This window comes from Nuphar pumila, chromosome 16, assembly GCF_984573655.1.
Source record: "Nuphar pumila chromosome 16, dmNupPumi1.hap1.1, whole genome shotgun sequence".
Taxonomy (NCBI): Eukaryota; Viridiplantae; Streptophyta; class Magnoliopsida; order Nymphaeales; family Nymphaeaceae; genus Nuphar; species Nuphar pumila.
The window spans coordinates 79,917,243-79,930,542 of NC_143264.1; the positions used below are offsets into that span (position 1 = coordinate 79,917,243).

Here is a 13,300-nt window from a genome sequence, read left to right on the forward strand (position 1 = left end):
ACTGCCCATCAAGGAGTTCACCCAACTTCGACCTTGTGGCAAAGGACGCTCCCCTAAGGATTTCAGACTTATGACTTCTTGTCAACTTGGTGATGTTCACAAGTTGCCCCTACTAGATGAGTGGAGTCCTTGGATACCAATCCTTATCTCCTGATAAAGGTTATTTTTATACATGCATATGAAACCAATGGATGACTGAATGGGAAAAATATGGATCATCATGAATGGAATGCATCAATGTAACCAATGCCAGGTTGATTTATACCAGGCAAACCAACTTATTGAAAGAAATGGCAGGGTCTGGATAGACATGACCACAACCATGGCCAAGTAATATATGGCAAGGTTTGGATCTTAAAGCATCATGCTAGTCAGATTAGGATTCCCCTGCATCACCAGTCAAGGTGGCTGATCTGCATACATTAAGTAGGGGTGGGGGTGCTGAATATGATCACACAATGAGTTTCCTGTGTCCATTAATGTTCAGAAGTAGCCAATCTGTATAGTTTTTCAGATCATGACTAAAACTTGTTCATATTACAGATGTGGCGAGCCTTAGGCCCAACATGATCCATATAAGCCGTAAAAATTGGAAGCTGGTCGGACCCATCAAAAGGCAAGGTCATCATATATTGGCACAGAAACAAAAAAAACTGGTCCATATCTCACAGGTAGCAGCAAATGAAAAATATGTCCTCATACATAGAAATGTCTATGTTACCTTGGCAACTTTTCTTTGTTCAATTTGACCTGTCAATGGACATTGCATCTCTGTCCAACTGATAGGAACCATAGTTGCACCTAAAGTACCACCAAACATCAAGATGTTATCCTCCTGAAGAAAGTTTCAACAATAAATCTATGTATCCAAGATTCCATTAGCAAACATGTTTATTATTTACAATCTAACATGACCAGAGATATTAGGTGACGGGTGCCTATGTGGTGTGATTCGTGCCTGTGGTATGATTCTTACATGAAAGACACACATAGCATGAACACCTTTAGATTCCAAAGGTTCAGGGGTGATTATCCTCTGGAAGTTGCATCTCCTATCATGGTGAATCGTGACAATAAGCATCTATATCCTATGTGACAGGGACAAGACATTTTGGCTTGGTGTCCCTGGTGAAACGACCAGACATGCTGATACGGACACTTGACATATGGTCAATATTTTATAATTTTTTACATTTGAATGCTTTTTATTAATTTTCATTAAAGTAGCATTCTTAAATATTAAAACATCAAAAACAGTTTTTTTATTGATTAAAAAACATTAAAACTTCCATGTCGTCCTGTCCTGTTTTCTAATTTTGAGCTTGCAGGTCGGACCCTAGTTGTGTGTTGTGCCGTACCTGTATCATTTTGAGATAGTCAATAACTGTTATTTCACAAGTTCGTAAGCACTACGATTTTTCAAGTTTGGTTATCCTGTAATCCTACTGGAAGCCACAATGCCAGCACGTGGTTACTGGCAAACAGGCAAGTTTCAGGTCTTCTTTTTCCCCTCTGATCCTATCTACCGGAAAATCAAAACCAGAATTTTCTGTCCAGAATATGACAATATCAGCTCATATTTTTACTGCCCAAGGCCCAAAAGAGCATGCTTTTATTTAAGTCACTGCAACATGAGAACGGCATCCAGATGACAGACTTATAGTAAACACTATATAGTTTACTACATAAAGAACAAGTCTTTATCTAGTGGAAAACAGGAAAAAATAAGCAAGTACTAACATCCATCGTCTCCTACATAGTAATGTAGGAAAAATACCAATAAATAATCTACAAGACAATCTAGAACAAGTAAGGTCTCTTTGAGAAGATTTTACTGACTCTATGACACATATAAGCAAGGACATCAACAATCGCTTCTATATGATTCCTTTTATAAGCATAATGAGCAGTAAAAGGAATAATTACCTGCAATACTTTCAGCAGACACAACACCCAACTCATTCTTTGCAGTCGAAAGGTAATAGGCCCGTGCATCCCCAAGAGATAGCTTCACAAAAATCAAGTCTAACAATTCCTTTTCACATAAATTGCTATAAAAAGAAATCAGCCCAGAAGCCTTTATCAAGCAATAACTATTATAATCAGCCACTTTCGCCTCAAAGAGAGGAAAAGAGAACTTATAGTTCTTTAATAAATTAGCTTGTGAACAAAAATAAGGAAACTGAAATCTCCCTAAAGACGTTCACAGCAAGAGTGGGGTATGAGAGCAACTAGTCAAAAAGTGGAGGACAATGAAAACCTTGCAGAAAGGTTTGTATTTTGAGAGAGAGAGATGAAACCTTATTTCACCTACATAGATCACCATTGCTAGCCTCGTTTCTTCTAGGCTCTCAAGTCATATATTTGCCAACAGTTCATAATAGAAGAGAGAACTCATTAAGCCAGAATCTTTAACTAATATTTAACATAATAGGAGAGCAGCCTGCAATGGCACGGCCCTAAAACTAATAGTAAGATTCAAATAAAGCCTAACAAATAGGCATCTAGAGACAAAAAGAACAGCGTTGTGATTAGCATTTGCCTTTTTCTTACATCAAATAATTGTCCTTAATTGAAAAAGGAGATTTGAAAGAATGAGAACAACAGATAACAAGTGACAGCATGAGAACACAAACTTGCCTACATATTTACATCTTAATTGGTTTTTACAATGTGTCTTCTTACATGTGCATGCCTTGACTCAAGTGTCTCAAATTTTAACCAGATACCAAAATGAAATCTTGCCTTGTAATTCAAAACATCAAAATTAAAGCACTTATTCTTATTCAATCAGGAAAACCAAAAGCATGATGAACTTCGAGTCACTGCAACAAATTCTTGAAGTTCTAGGTTGAAAACCATACTTTGGTTACACCAGATTTAATTATAACAAAGACATAATTCATTATGTGCTCAGGGTTTTATTGAAGTTCACCAGGAACAAAATAACATCTTTAGACACACTAGAGTGATATGAAATATAGGAACATAAGGACTTCTAAAATGACACTTCCCATCAAGATCATCCCTTACCAGAGCATTAATGACATAGGAAATTGTTAACAGAACCTCAGGCCAAGGTATTTTAGATCACTTCCATCAAACAGTGAATCTCAAGATTTGAGATCATAGAGCTACGTTCTTTAATACTTTTGCAGAAGCAGATTGAGATTTCTTAGTGTGTGTGGGTAAATGGTAAGTAGGCAGGAAGGGAGTCCTTAGTAATGAGGGTTCCTAGATATCTGAACAATGAGAATTGCACAGCACTGTGGGCCCCAAACCTTGCCATTATTCCACGGGTTCCCTGTCATCACCTTTATAGGTGGTAATGTTGCATCCTGTTGAAAAGCTGAAAAGCCTCTAGTTTATTGGGGAACAAGAATTCTGGTCCGTATTTCAAGAGTTCTGCTCCACATTTCACGTAAATGTATGAATATGGTGTGTGAAAGGAGGGCTTGGGGATCCAATGATCCATACACAACCTTATGTCCAAGAATAATTTAGATCAGAGTCTCAGTTCAGACGAAGATCTTGAATATGTTGTACCATGGTCACATACTTGAGCTCATAATGGCACTCGAACGTTAAAACTTGTTTATGTGTACTTCAGATGGTAAGTCTTTCACTGATCAGAAGCCATGCACAAAATTGGTGCTCTTGCACCTTTTTCTTTTCTTTTTCTTTTTTTTTAAGGTGGATTGTATGAATCCATGTTCGTCCCAGCAGAAGATTGTACGTGGGTGGTACATTGACGACAATGACAAATTCAGCATTCCTCATGGACACTCCTAACATCAACCTTTTCATCTCTTGATCTTGCGGCTTAAAATATTTGATGTTGGATTTTATATTTCTTAGAAGACTTGTTTCCACTGCAGACATGCAATGTGTTGCACAAATAGCTAAACCACACTGAAAAATAAAAATCAGGCTTGCTAAACCAGATGAACAAGAGTCAGGCTAAGTAATTAGCATACAACCAAGCATAATATCACAAAGATACTAGCTAGGGACAAAGGTGTACAACTAGGTTCAAGTAAGAAAGGATACAACAGCAGCGCGGACAATGTCACCAGGACGAAAAGATAAGTGCATATCAACCTTGTCAATTTCTGTTGCCCGAACATCTTGTTGCCTGCCAATTTGCTAAAAATTAGATTAAGAACCCCTTAAGATCATATACATGGTCACATTAATGCTATGAATCTATGATCAATAAAAGCATACATTAAAAGTACCAAAAGTCAAATGAACAGGGTTGCATGCCTACTAAACAGGTATAAACTATAAACAAGAAAGAGTTTCCATTTTTCAATCTGAAAATTCAAACCATCATTTTCAGGAGTTAGCAATTCTAACCTGAAACAAATTGTTTAAGCTAAAAAATCCAACCCATATTAATTAAACCAGAATGGTAGAAACAAATTTATCATCATAAGAAGCCCAACCTCATAATACATAATCTGAAGAACAAAATCACTTGTGAGCGAGAACTAGAAGATTAAAAACCTTTACTGAAGAAAATATATGAGTATAGACAGAAATACCTTCCATATCACACATACAGACACTAACTAGCAGCCCCTTAGCCCCATGCATTGAGAGTAACATCTACAGTTTGCTCAGAAGTATCCAAACTCTAAAACCTAGTGCTCACTTCAGGCCTCATACATGTCCATATAACTGACGAAGTAGAGAAATGTAATACAAAGAGATAGTACTCGAGTGAAACTCCTGTAAATCTCAAAACGTAGTTTTTCCTTCTGTTTTACTTTTAATTTATTTACATTTTTTGCCCAATGATGTTGCTAAATCTTTGGTAAAAGAAACAGTATCCAAGAAACTGCCTAGACAAGGTATTGCCAAGCCCAAAATACTAGATAATACTCTCAAAAGAAGCATTTGCCTTGATGAAATCTGAATATGCATGCAGTTCAATGCATGAAATCAATTTCAAGAATCAAGAAAAATATTATTTAAGTATATTACTGTCACAGGTGGAGAGTGTAAAGACACCAGATAAATCATGAATCATGACAAGAATAGAATATGCAATGGTAAAAAAATAAGGGTAAGCTAATCAAATTTTCAAGTAGTTTATATTGATGAGTGAAATGAAATATCTGCCTAAGGATAGGAATTCTAATTAAGTCGAAGACCATGTCATCATCCATGCTTCAATGCACCAACCAGAGCATAATCTAAAAAGGCTATAAGAGCACAATGCAGAAATGTAACTATTTATAATTATCCAACCAAAAAATGATCAATTTTGTTCTTAAATGACTCAAATTCTGGATAGAAAGTTCATGTAACATTCTGCAAAGACAATGTACGTTGAAGCTATTTTGGTTAGTAACTAATAGATTCTTCACATCTAGTCAACTTGTGAGCATTGATGACCTGATGCAAGCGCAACAAATAAATGCCTAAATGGCAAGGCCATGAAACTAGTGCTCATAATGAAGATTGTACCAGGCTCCGAAATTAAGAATCCTGTCTAGGACAAAGGAATATCTTCCCATTGGGAGAAACTCTCAAGCACCAAGACATTATAAAGCATCTCTTTTAGTGTACTGATTAAAGGACTGAATCTTATGGTTAGAAAGGCAGCAAGATCATAGAGTTGATGAAGCACCCAAGGACGTATGGATGAAGTGAAGACCTGTCAGAAAAAACAACATATCCAACTGCCAAGATTGGATAGTAGCATAAGCAGTGAGCACAGAGAGCGAAATCATGCAATTTCATTAAACTCACATCTTCAAGCCGCACATCAAATTATATGACAAAAAAAACAAAAAAATGGATTCTGTACTCAAACCATGAATTCTAAAACAAGCTCATCTATATTTATGCCACTGAGAATGGTAAAAGATCAACTTTAAATGGTTGTAGTTTAACGGGAGGTTAATTGTGTAAGGAAATAGGCGGAAATACAAATAACAAGTGATATCACTTGAAGGTCCAATAATAGACACGAAATCACAAGCACATAAAGTGCAAAATAGGAGAAATCACAAGCACATAAACCCAGAAAGGGGTAATGCCAAAAGACTAAAAAGAAATAATTTTACTAAGAGAGGGCAAAAAACTCTACAAAGAATGAGGAAAAAGATAAATGAAGAGGGAGGAACACCCCTTATATATACAACAAAAATGAGAGAGGGAGGCCTTGGGGCTCCCACATATGGAGATGTTGGGGAGCCCCAACGGTCATATTTTTGGGGACCCAACAACTCCAATAGTGGGGGCCCCAAGGTCTCCTTTATGAACAAATAAAAAATAAAAAAGGAAAAGAAAAAAACAAAAAGGTTGTTTTAATAAAAACAACTTTTACAAGATGTGAAAAGACCAAAATACCCCTATTGGGTATTTTAAAGTAAATATAGAAATATATATACATACGTGTATATATATATTTAACACGCCCCCTCAAACTTTACATGGGGAGGATGGAAAGTTTGAAAATACAATAAAGAGGATTCCAAGTCTTCGTGAATCTTCAATGAAAATCGTCATCTCTATATCATATCAAAAAAATTTGCAAATGTTAGCCTTCAACTATGATCATGCATAATATTTGCATTTTAGTAATCATTATGTATGCATGATCCATGTTAAAATTACTATAAAAACCCATTTTTATCGTTAGTTTTAAGAAACCGCATTGAATTGAATTTTATCAGAAAATCGGGTTTTTCAAAGCTTTCCCTGCAGTTTTAGTATTTTTATTAGATTTAGATTTTCTTAATTGTAGTTCAATTAGTTTAGGCTTGTATTAGCTAAATTTTAATTAGTTTAGTAAGTTTTGATTTTTAGAAAAACATGTTTTTCATAAGAGACCTTGTTTTGAAAATTAGCAAAAATCTTCGGACACTTTTTAAAAAACTTGTTTTAACCTAATTAGATCATTATAAACTCATCTTTTCCAGCCATGGAGGTTGTTTTTCCAGCAGCCTTCACACCCCCTCCATCTTGCCTCTCTCTTCTCTCTCTCTCCCTCTATTGCCGATTTCTCCTCCTCTCTTCTTCTCCCCTTCTTCTTTTTCCTCCTCCGTTTCATCAAACTTCGAACCCTTTCGTCATCGGCAACTTCTTCTTCGTCGGAGCAGCGTGGATGCAGCTGGATCAACCATCTTCTCTTCTCAATCAGTCTGTCGAAAGCGAGTCGCAAGGTGATCTTCTTCTCCCTCTTCTTCGTAGCTTAGGAGCATTCATTGCATGTCTCGTTTCTTTTATTTATTTATTTTTTCTGCGTCTCATCGTGGCATATAGCATAATCAGTGTTATTTTGTTCATATACATCATACTCAACATACATAAACTAGTTGCATATTAGAATAGGTAGTTGACGTCGTTTTTAGCGTTTATTGATTTCATGTGTTAGATAATCTCATTAGCTGTTTATTGATTAATTTATTTTATATGATGTTAGTTATTAGTTGTTTATGTGAATCATTATTTTACTTCATAGTTGTAGGGTAAGACGTTAACTCATTGCATAGATTAGGTATTCATTAGTTTATATTTTATAGATTAAGCAATCATTGTTTTATTTTTTTAGGTATTGCACACAATATTCAACGTCAATGAAATAGTTGTGTTACAAACGTTGAATTATGCCAACATTAATTCATAGGTCATAGGGTAAAGCTTTGATGGTGGGCATGTCTGCGTTAAAATCTTTAGTCGGCTGCATGTTTATCGCTTTATTCATATAAGTCGTTCTTATTAGCATCAAACATCAACGTTTTTCCCTTATGCACTAATGCTTGACCTATTGTTTTATTACTTTGGTTGGTTCAGCAGTTTGTTAATTCAGCCACAAAGTTTTTTTTTGTTTGTGTGTTCAGCCTATAGCTCAGCGTCAAGAAAGCATCCAGCATGAATGGTGCTAAGCTAGATCTTAGTTAGTTTTTGTTAGGTGATTTACTTGTTAGTTGACATTGCAGTGCCTAACTGTTTAGTTTAGAAAGTTATTTTGTTTAGTTATGATCGTGCACTTCTGTAGATGGGCATCTAGTAATTTATTGTGAGCAACTAATTAGATTAATATGTCTTCAGCCAACTGGTAATATTTCATTAGAGTTTTAACGTGTTCTATAGTAGTAAGAAAAAATTGTTCTTTGTTAATAGTTAATTTAGGTAAGAATTTTGATATTCTCGTCAACTCATAGTAAGTTATGTTAGTCATAGTTAAGCAATTAAGGTAGTTAATTAGATTAAGATTCATATATTCATAGCATAGTTAGTTTCAAGTTGTTACAAAGTGTTCTTGATTAGTAGTTAGGTGGTTTTGGTAATTTGTCATTTAGTGGCTTGATGTTAGTTACCTTAAATCTTAGTTTTTGTTGATATTTAAGTTTACATTTGGTTTAGTTTTCATCGTACTGCTTTGTTTTTGTATTTTTTTGTTTTGCAGGGAAGCATTGGAACGTGCGGTAGAGCCTTTTTCGTGCCTTAAAAGTACCCTCTGAGGTCCTCGCAGGCTCTCAGAAGTGCCCTCAGAAAAGCAAAAGTTCAAGAAAACATACATTACCTCAAGAAAGGACAAGAAGACTCGAAGCACTGAAGCCTTTTATTTTCTTTTTAGATTAGGGTTTTATTTTATTTTATTAATTGGGTCTGTAATAAAACCATTTATTTATTTTGTTTAAGCCATCTCCGTAGGGCCGTACTCCTTTAGTTAGTTAATTATTTAATTAATTCTTTTTATTTTGGCAATAAAGAGTAGCATAGTGGTGTGCTTGAATACGAGTATATCCTGTTCCCTGAGATCGACCCGGACTCCACCACTCGTGCGAGTTGGTTTTTATTATTTGGTGTCTGACTTTCACACTAGTTTTATCAAAAATATTGTTTTTAAAATTGTTTTCATAAAACTCACACCAAACAGTCTTTAATGGTGATCATCCCCAACCACATTCATTGACTATCTCCATGATGTATCAAAGGTACTCTTCCATCTCATCTTAAAGATCCTGAAAAGAAAGAACAAACCAAAAGAATACTCCAAGTACACATGAAAAATATTCTATAGGCCAAGAGTTACAAAACAATATATTGTAAAGCAAGAATAAAATGGTTTGAACAAAATAGTAGCAACTTTTCGAATCATTAGATTTTAAGGACAAGAGGAGCATCCCTCAAAGATCATAATCAACTTATTTTTCAAGTAACCATAACATTGATCATAAGAAGATTTGATTATTTAAGGGGCATATGATTCATTAAGAAGATAAACAATTATGCATTAAAGTGAAATGGTGGTCTTCCAAAAAGCATACGAATTTCTCAAAAAAATGTCTATTAGAGACACTTCAAACAAATCTCATAAAAAGATATAAATGGAAGAACATGATAAAATAATGAATCTTTATTTATCCCAAAAAACAATGCTTAAGAAGCATTTCAATCATGCACCATGTGAAAATGTCTCCAAGACTAAAGCTATGTACCCAAAGGCACTAGATTCTCAATAGACCAAAATGCGCACAACAAGATGAACACTCTCAGAGGAGTCCGCATGCACAAAGGCATGAAAAATAAAGAACAAGTTTATTGTATAAGAGAACTTTTACAAAACGGATTAGAAAGAACTAATTAACTCCATGCTAACACACATATATAGGGATCATATAGTTAAAGCATGTTCAAAACACATGAAACAATAATGAAAAGACAACTAATTTTATTAATAAAAGACAAGTTAATTAACTTTATGCGTACCACAATGTGGGCACGATAATCAATTAGAAACATAACTCACACATCTTAGATTAGGGGCCCAAACATATATATATATATATATATATATATATATATATATATATATATATATATATATATATATATATAATCAATGAAATACATAAACTTTTATTGATAAATATTTTTCCATATAAGGAAAAAACAAGTAGTAAAAATTTAAAAAATTCATTACAGAATTAAAAAATCCCACATGATAAAGGAAATACAAATCAAAATCAATTTGCAGAAGATAAAAAAATTAAAAATTCTCATAAATATGAAATTTTGCAAATCTCAACAATAGTTTATCCACCACAAGCAATCACCTCATTAGACCTTCAAAACCCACAAATCAAGTGTATTAGTGACTAGAACAAGAGCATAAATACAATGTCACTAAAGAGTCAAAGACACACACAAATGTGTATATAAACATCACTTGTCTACATATAATGACACTTAAAACTAGTGTATTAGCGACTACAACAAGAGCATAATGCCAACAAATGACTAAAAATCATACACGAATGTGTGAATAAACAACTCTTGTCTACATATAATAACACTAAGAATCAAGTGTATCATTTACTAGAACAAGAGTATAAAACCAACAATGAGCTAAAAATCACACACGAAGGTGTGAATAAACATCGTTTGTATACATATAATAACACTTAAAGCAAATGTATCAGCTACTAAAGCAAGAGTACAAAGTCAACAATGGGCTAAAAATCACACACGAAGGTGTGAATAAACATCTCTTATTTACATATAATGACACTTAGATAAAAAGCATAAAAAGGAAAAGACAACCGAGGTAAGAAGGCTTGTAATAAAAGCATACTAATGCAATCAATATCAATTTTAACTACATTTCGAAACACCGTGGTTTCAAAAAAATAGATAGTCATCATAAATACACATAGTTAAAAGCATCCATAATAAAGTCAATGGCTAAAGAACAAATGAGTGATACCATATACTCATAATCAGAGATCACATAACTATCTGTTAGAGTAAAAGTACAAGTTGACAATCTAAAATGACAACACAAGGTACACATAACTCACCCCAACAAACATCTCTGATTTAATAATAACAAGGCCAAGAAGATTGATGCATCATATAAAAGTCTATGATAGACAACACAAATGTCATACGAAGGCAATAAATACTCATGAAAAACATTTTTCAAACAAAATACTGATTTGAAAAGCAAAGTTTCAAATCAAATTCAATAATGGATCTTCCACAAATGCACAAAGAATCCACAAAAAGGTGTCTATTAGAGACACTACAAGCATGACCCTTGAAAGGGTATAAATGGAGGAACACTCAAAAAATAAATAATACTTTATTAATACACAAAATGCTTAAGAAGCATTGATAACATAAGCAAGTTCTATAAAGAGCTAACTTGATCTAGTTCATAAAAGTAATCGATTTGAAAAAAAACTCTAACAAATAAGATGAAATCTTAGAATGAATGTAGTGCAATCATATTGTTAGAAAATGACATATATATGTATATACTTGAATATATATATATATATATATATATATTTTTTATATATATATACATACTTTTCGTAATACAAGAGTATGTATATGTATATATATATGTATATAACTATATATTTAAAGTATATACTTATATTCTTGTAATATTTTTATTTTTATTTTTGTAATTTTATTTCTTTCTTATTTTTTGTCTTTTTGTCAAAAGCTGTTGGACTGTCAAAACAGCCAACAGCCTTTTTGTCAGGTTCTGTCAAACAGTCAAAATGTTGACTGTTTGAATAGAGCTGTTGGGCTACTCCCAACGGCTCTAATTAGAGCTGTTGGGAGTAGCCCAACAGCTATCCCAACAACTATTTTAATAGCTCCTCTCATGTAACCTCTCTATAAATAAGGTCATGCTGCCCATTGTAATTTGAATACAAAGGTAGAGGGGTTTACCTCTTACATATTCAGATTCAAGTGCATTTATGCACTATTCTTATGTTTGTGCTGTGGAGCATTTTGTATGCTATTTTGATTTACCATATTGGGTGAATGTATGTTTTGTCAAGTTGTTTGTAGACTTGATTGTGTGTAAGACTCTTTTCATGGTATCAGAGCTTGGTGTATGATCAACCGTGCATTGGTGAGCTGCCTCGTAAAGCGTGCCTTCTTTCTTTCGTGATTGGTGGTTCCTTTTTTTCTTTGGATTCATCATGGGTGAATTTTTTCCGCACAATACAAGCAACTCCAACTTCATTCCGCCATTCAAACTTGAAGGAAACAACTATAACATTTGGGCGGGACACTTGGAGACATTCATCAAGGGTCAAGGTTTGTGGGGATTTGTAAGAGGTACTATTCTTGAACCCACTTCCAAAATTACATTAGGTGAAAATGACGTTGAGACTAGTCTTGAAGAAAAAACCAAAGCCATGGAAGAATACTACAAAAAATTAGATGAATGGGAAATGAAAAATGCCAAAATTCTTTCATGGATGCTTAGTGGAGTTGAGACAAAAATTGTCTCAAACCTTTTGTGTTACAAAAAGGCAAATGAAGCATGGGAATATCTTAGAGGTATGTTTACCGAAAAAGATATGGCTCACAAGTATTATCTCCAAGAAAAAGTTAGAAACATTAAACAAGGAGATAAGAATATAAGAGATTATTTTATGGAGTTATCTTCCATTTGGACCCAACTTGCCCAATTTGAACCCAAATGGGAAGGAAAGTGTATAGAAATGCGGAGAGTTCAAGTTGAAGAAGAGAGACTTTTCGCTTTTCTCTATGGTTTGAGACCCGAGTTTGAACAAACAAGGGCCTCCTTGCTATCATCTTCATCACCTCCTCATATTCATGAGATTCTCACTAAACTTAGTGGAGAAGAGACTAGGCTAAACATGAGTAAAAATGTTAGTGTGCTTGCTACTTCTAGCAATGGTCAAGAAGAGTATTGCGCACTTGCCGCATCAAAACCAGGACACTATATCAAGCCATATAAACCTCCTCATTTTAATAAGAATCGAGGAGAATAAAAAATCATTTGCCATAATTGTAATGAGCCCGGTCATATTAGGCCTCAATGTCCTAGATACAAATATAGGCCTCAAGAAAAGCGTGTTGCGGCTGCACCATCAAAACAAGATGAAGATACTTTGAATCTCAAAGACCTCACCAAATCATTATCTCAACTGACGGAGGCATTGCAACCACTGCTTAAAGGATCTACCTCAGGAGCGGCCATTGCAACCTCTTCTACTCCTGGTATGTGCTCTTGGCTTCTTGATTCAGGAGTTTCTTTTCATATGACCCCACATAGATCTATACTAACCGAATGTCAACCTAATTCAAATGCATCATTTGTTTCCACTGCCGATGGTACTGCCTTGGAAATAGAGGGTGTTGGAATTTTTAAAAATGATTTGTCAAAACATAACAACTTTTATATTCCGAAAATAAGACTTATACCAAAACTTCATCTTAATCTACTTTCTGTTTCTCAAATCTCGGATCATGGATGTGATGTCATTTTCTCATCAAGTAA

The 13,300-nt window shown here is 34.3% G+C and overlaps 1 protein-coding gene across 1 annotated transcript in view; it reads right to left on the reverse strand.

The window, feature by feature from the left end:
• Positions 1 to 480: 480 nt before the first annotated feature.
• Positions 481 to 13,300, reverse strand: part of LOC149813785 (Nucleic acid-binding, OB-fold-like protein) — a 36,955-nt gene continuing 24,135 nt past the window's right edge. Inside the window, exons 4-6 of the mRNA XM_089991453.1 lie at positions 4,051 to 4,135; positions 1,927 to 2,008; positions 481 to 801 (exon numbers count right to left, since the gene is read on the reverse strand). Of these exons, the coding sequence (XP_089847579.1) occupies positions 713 to 801; positions 1,927 to 2,008; positions 4,051 to 4,135 (256 nt within the window). The 3' untranslated portion in view covers positions 481 to 712. The remainder of the gene's footprint in view (positions 802 to 1,926; positions 2,009 to 4,050; positions 4,136 to 13,300) is intronic.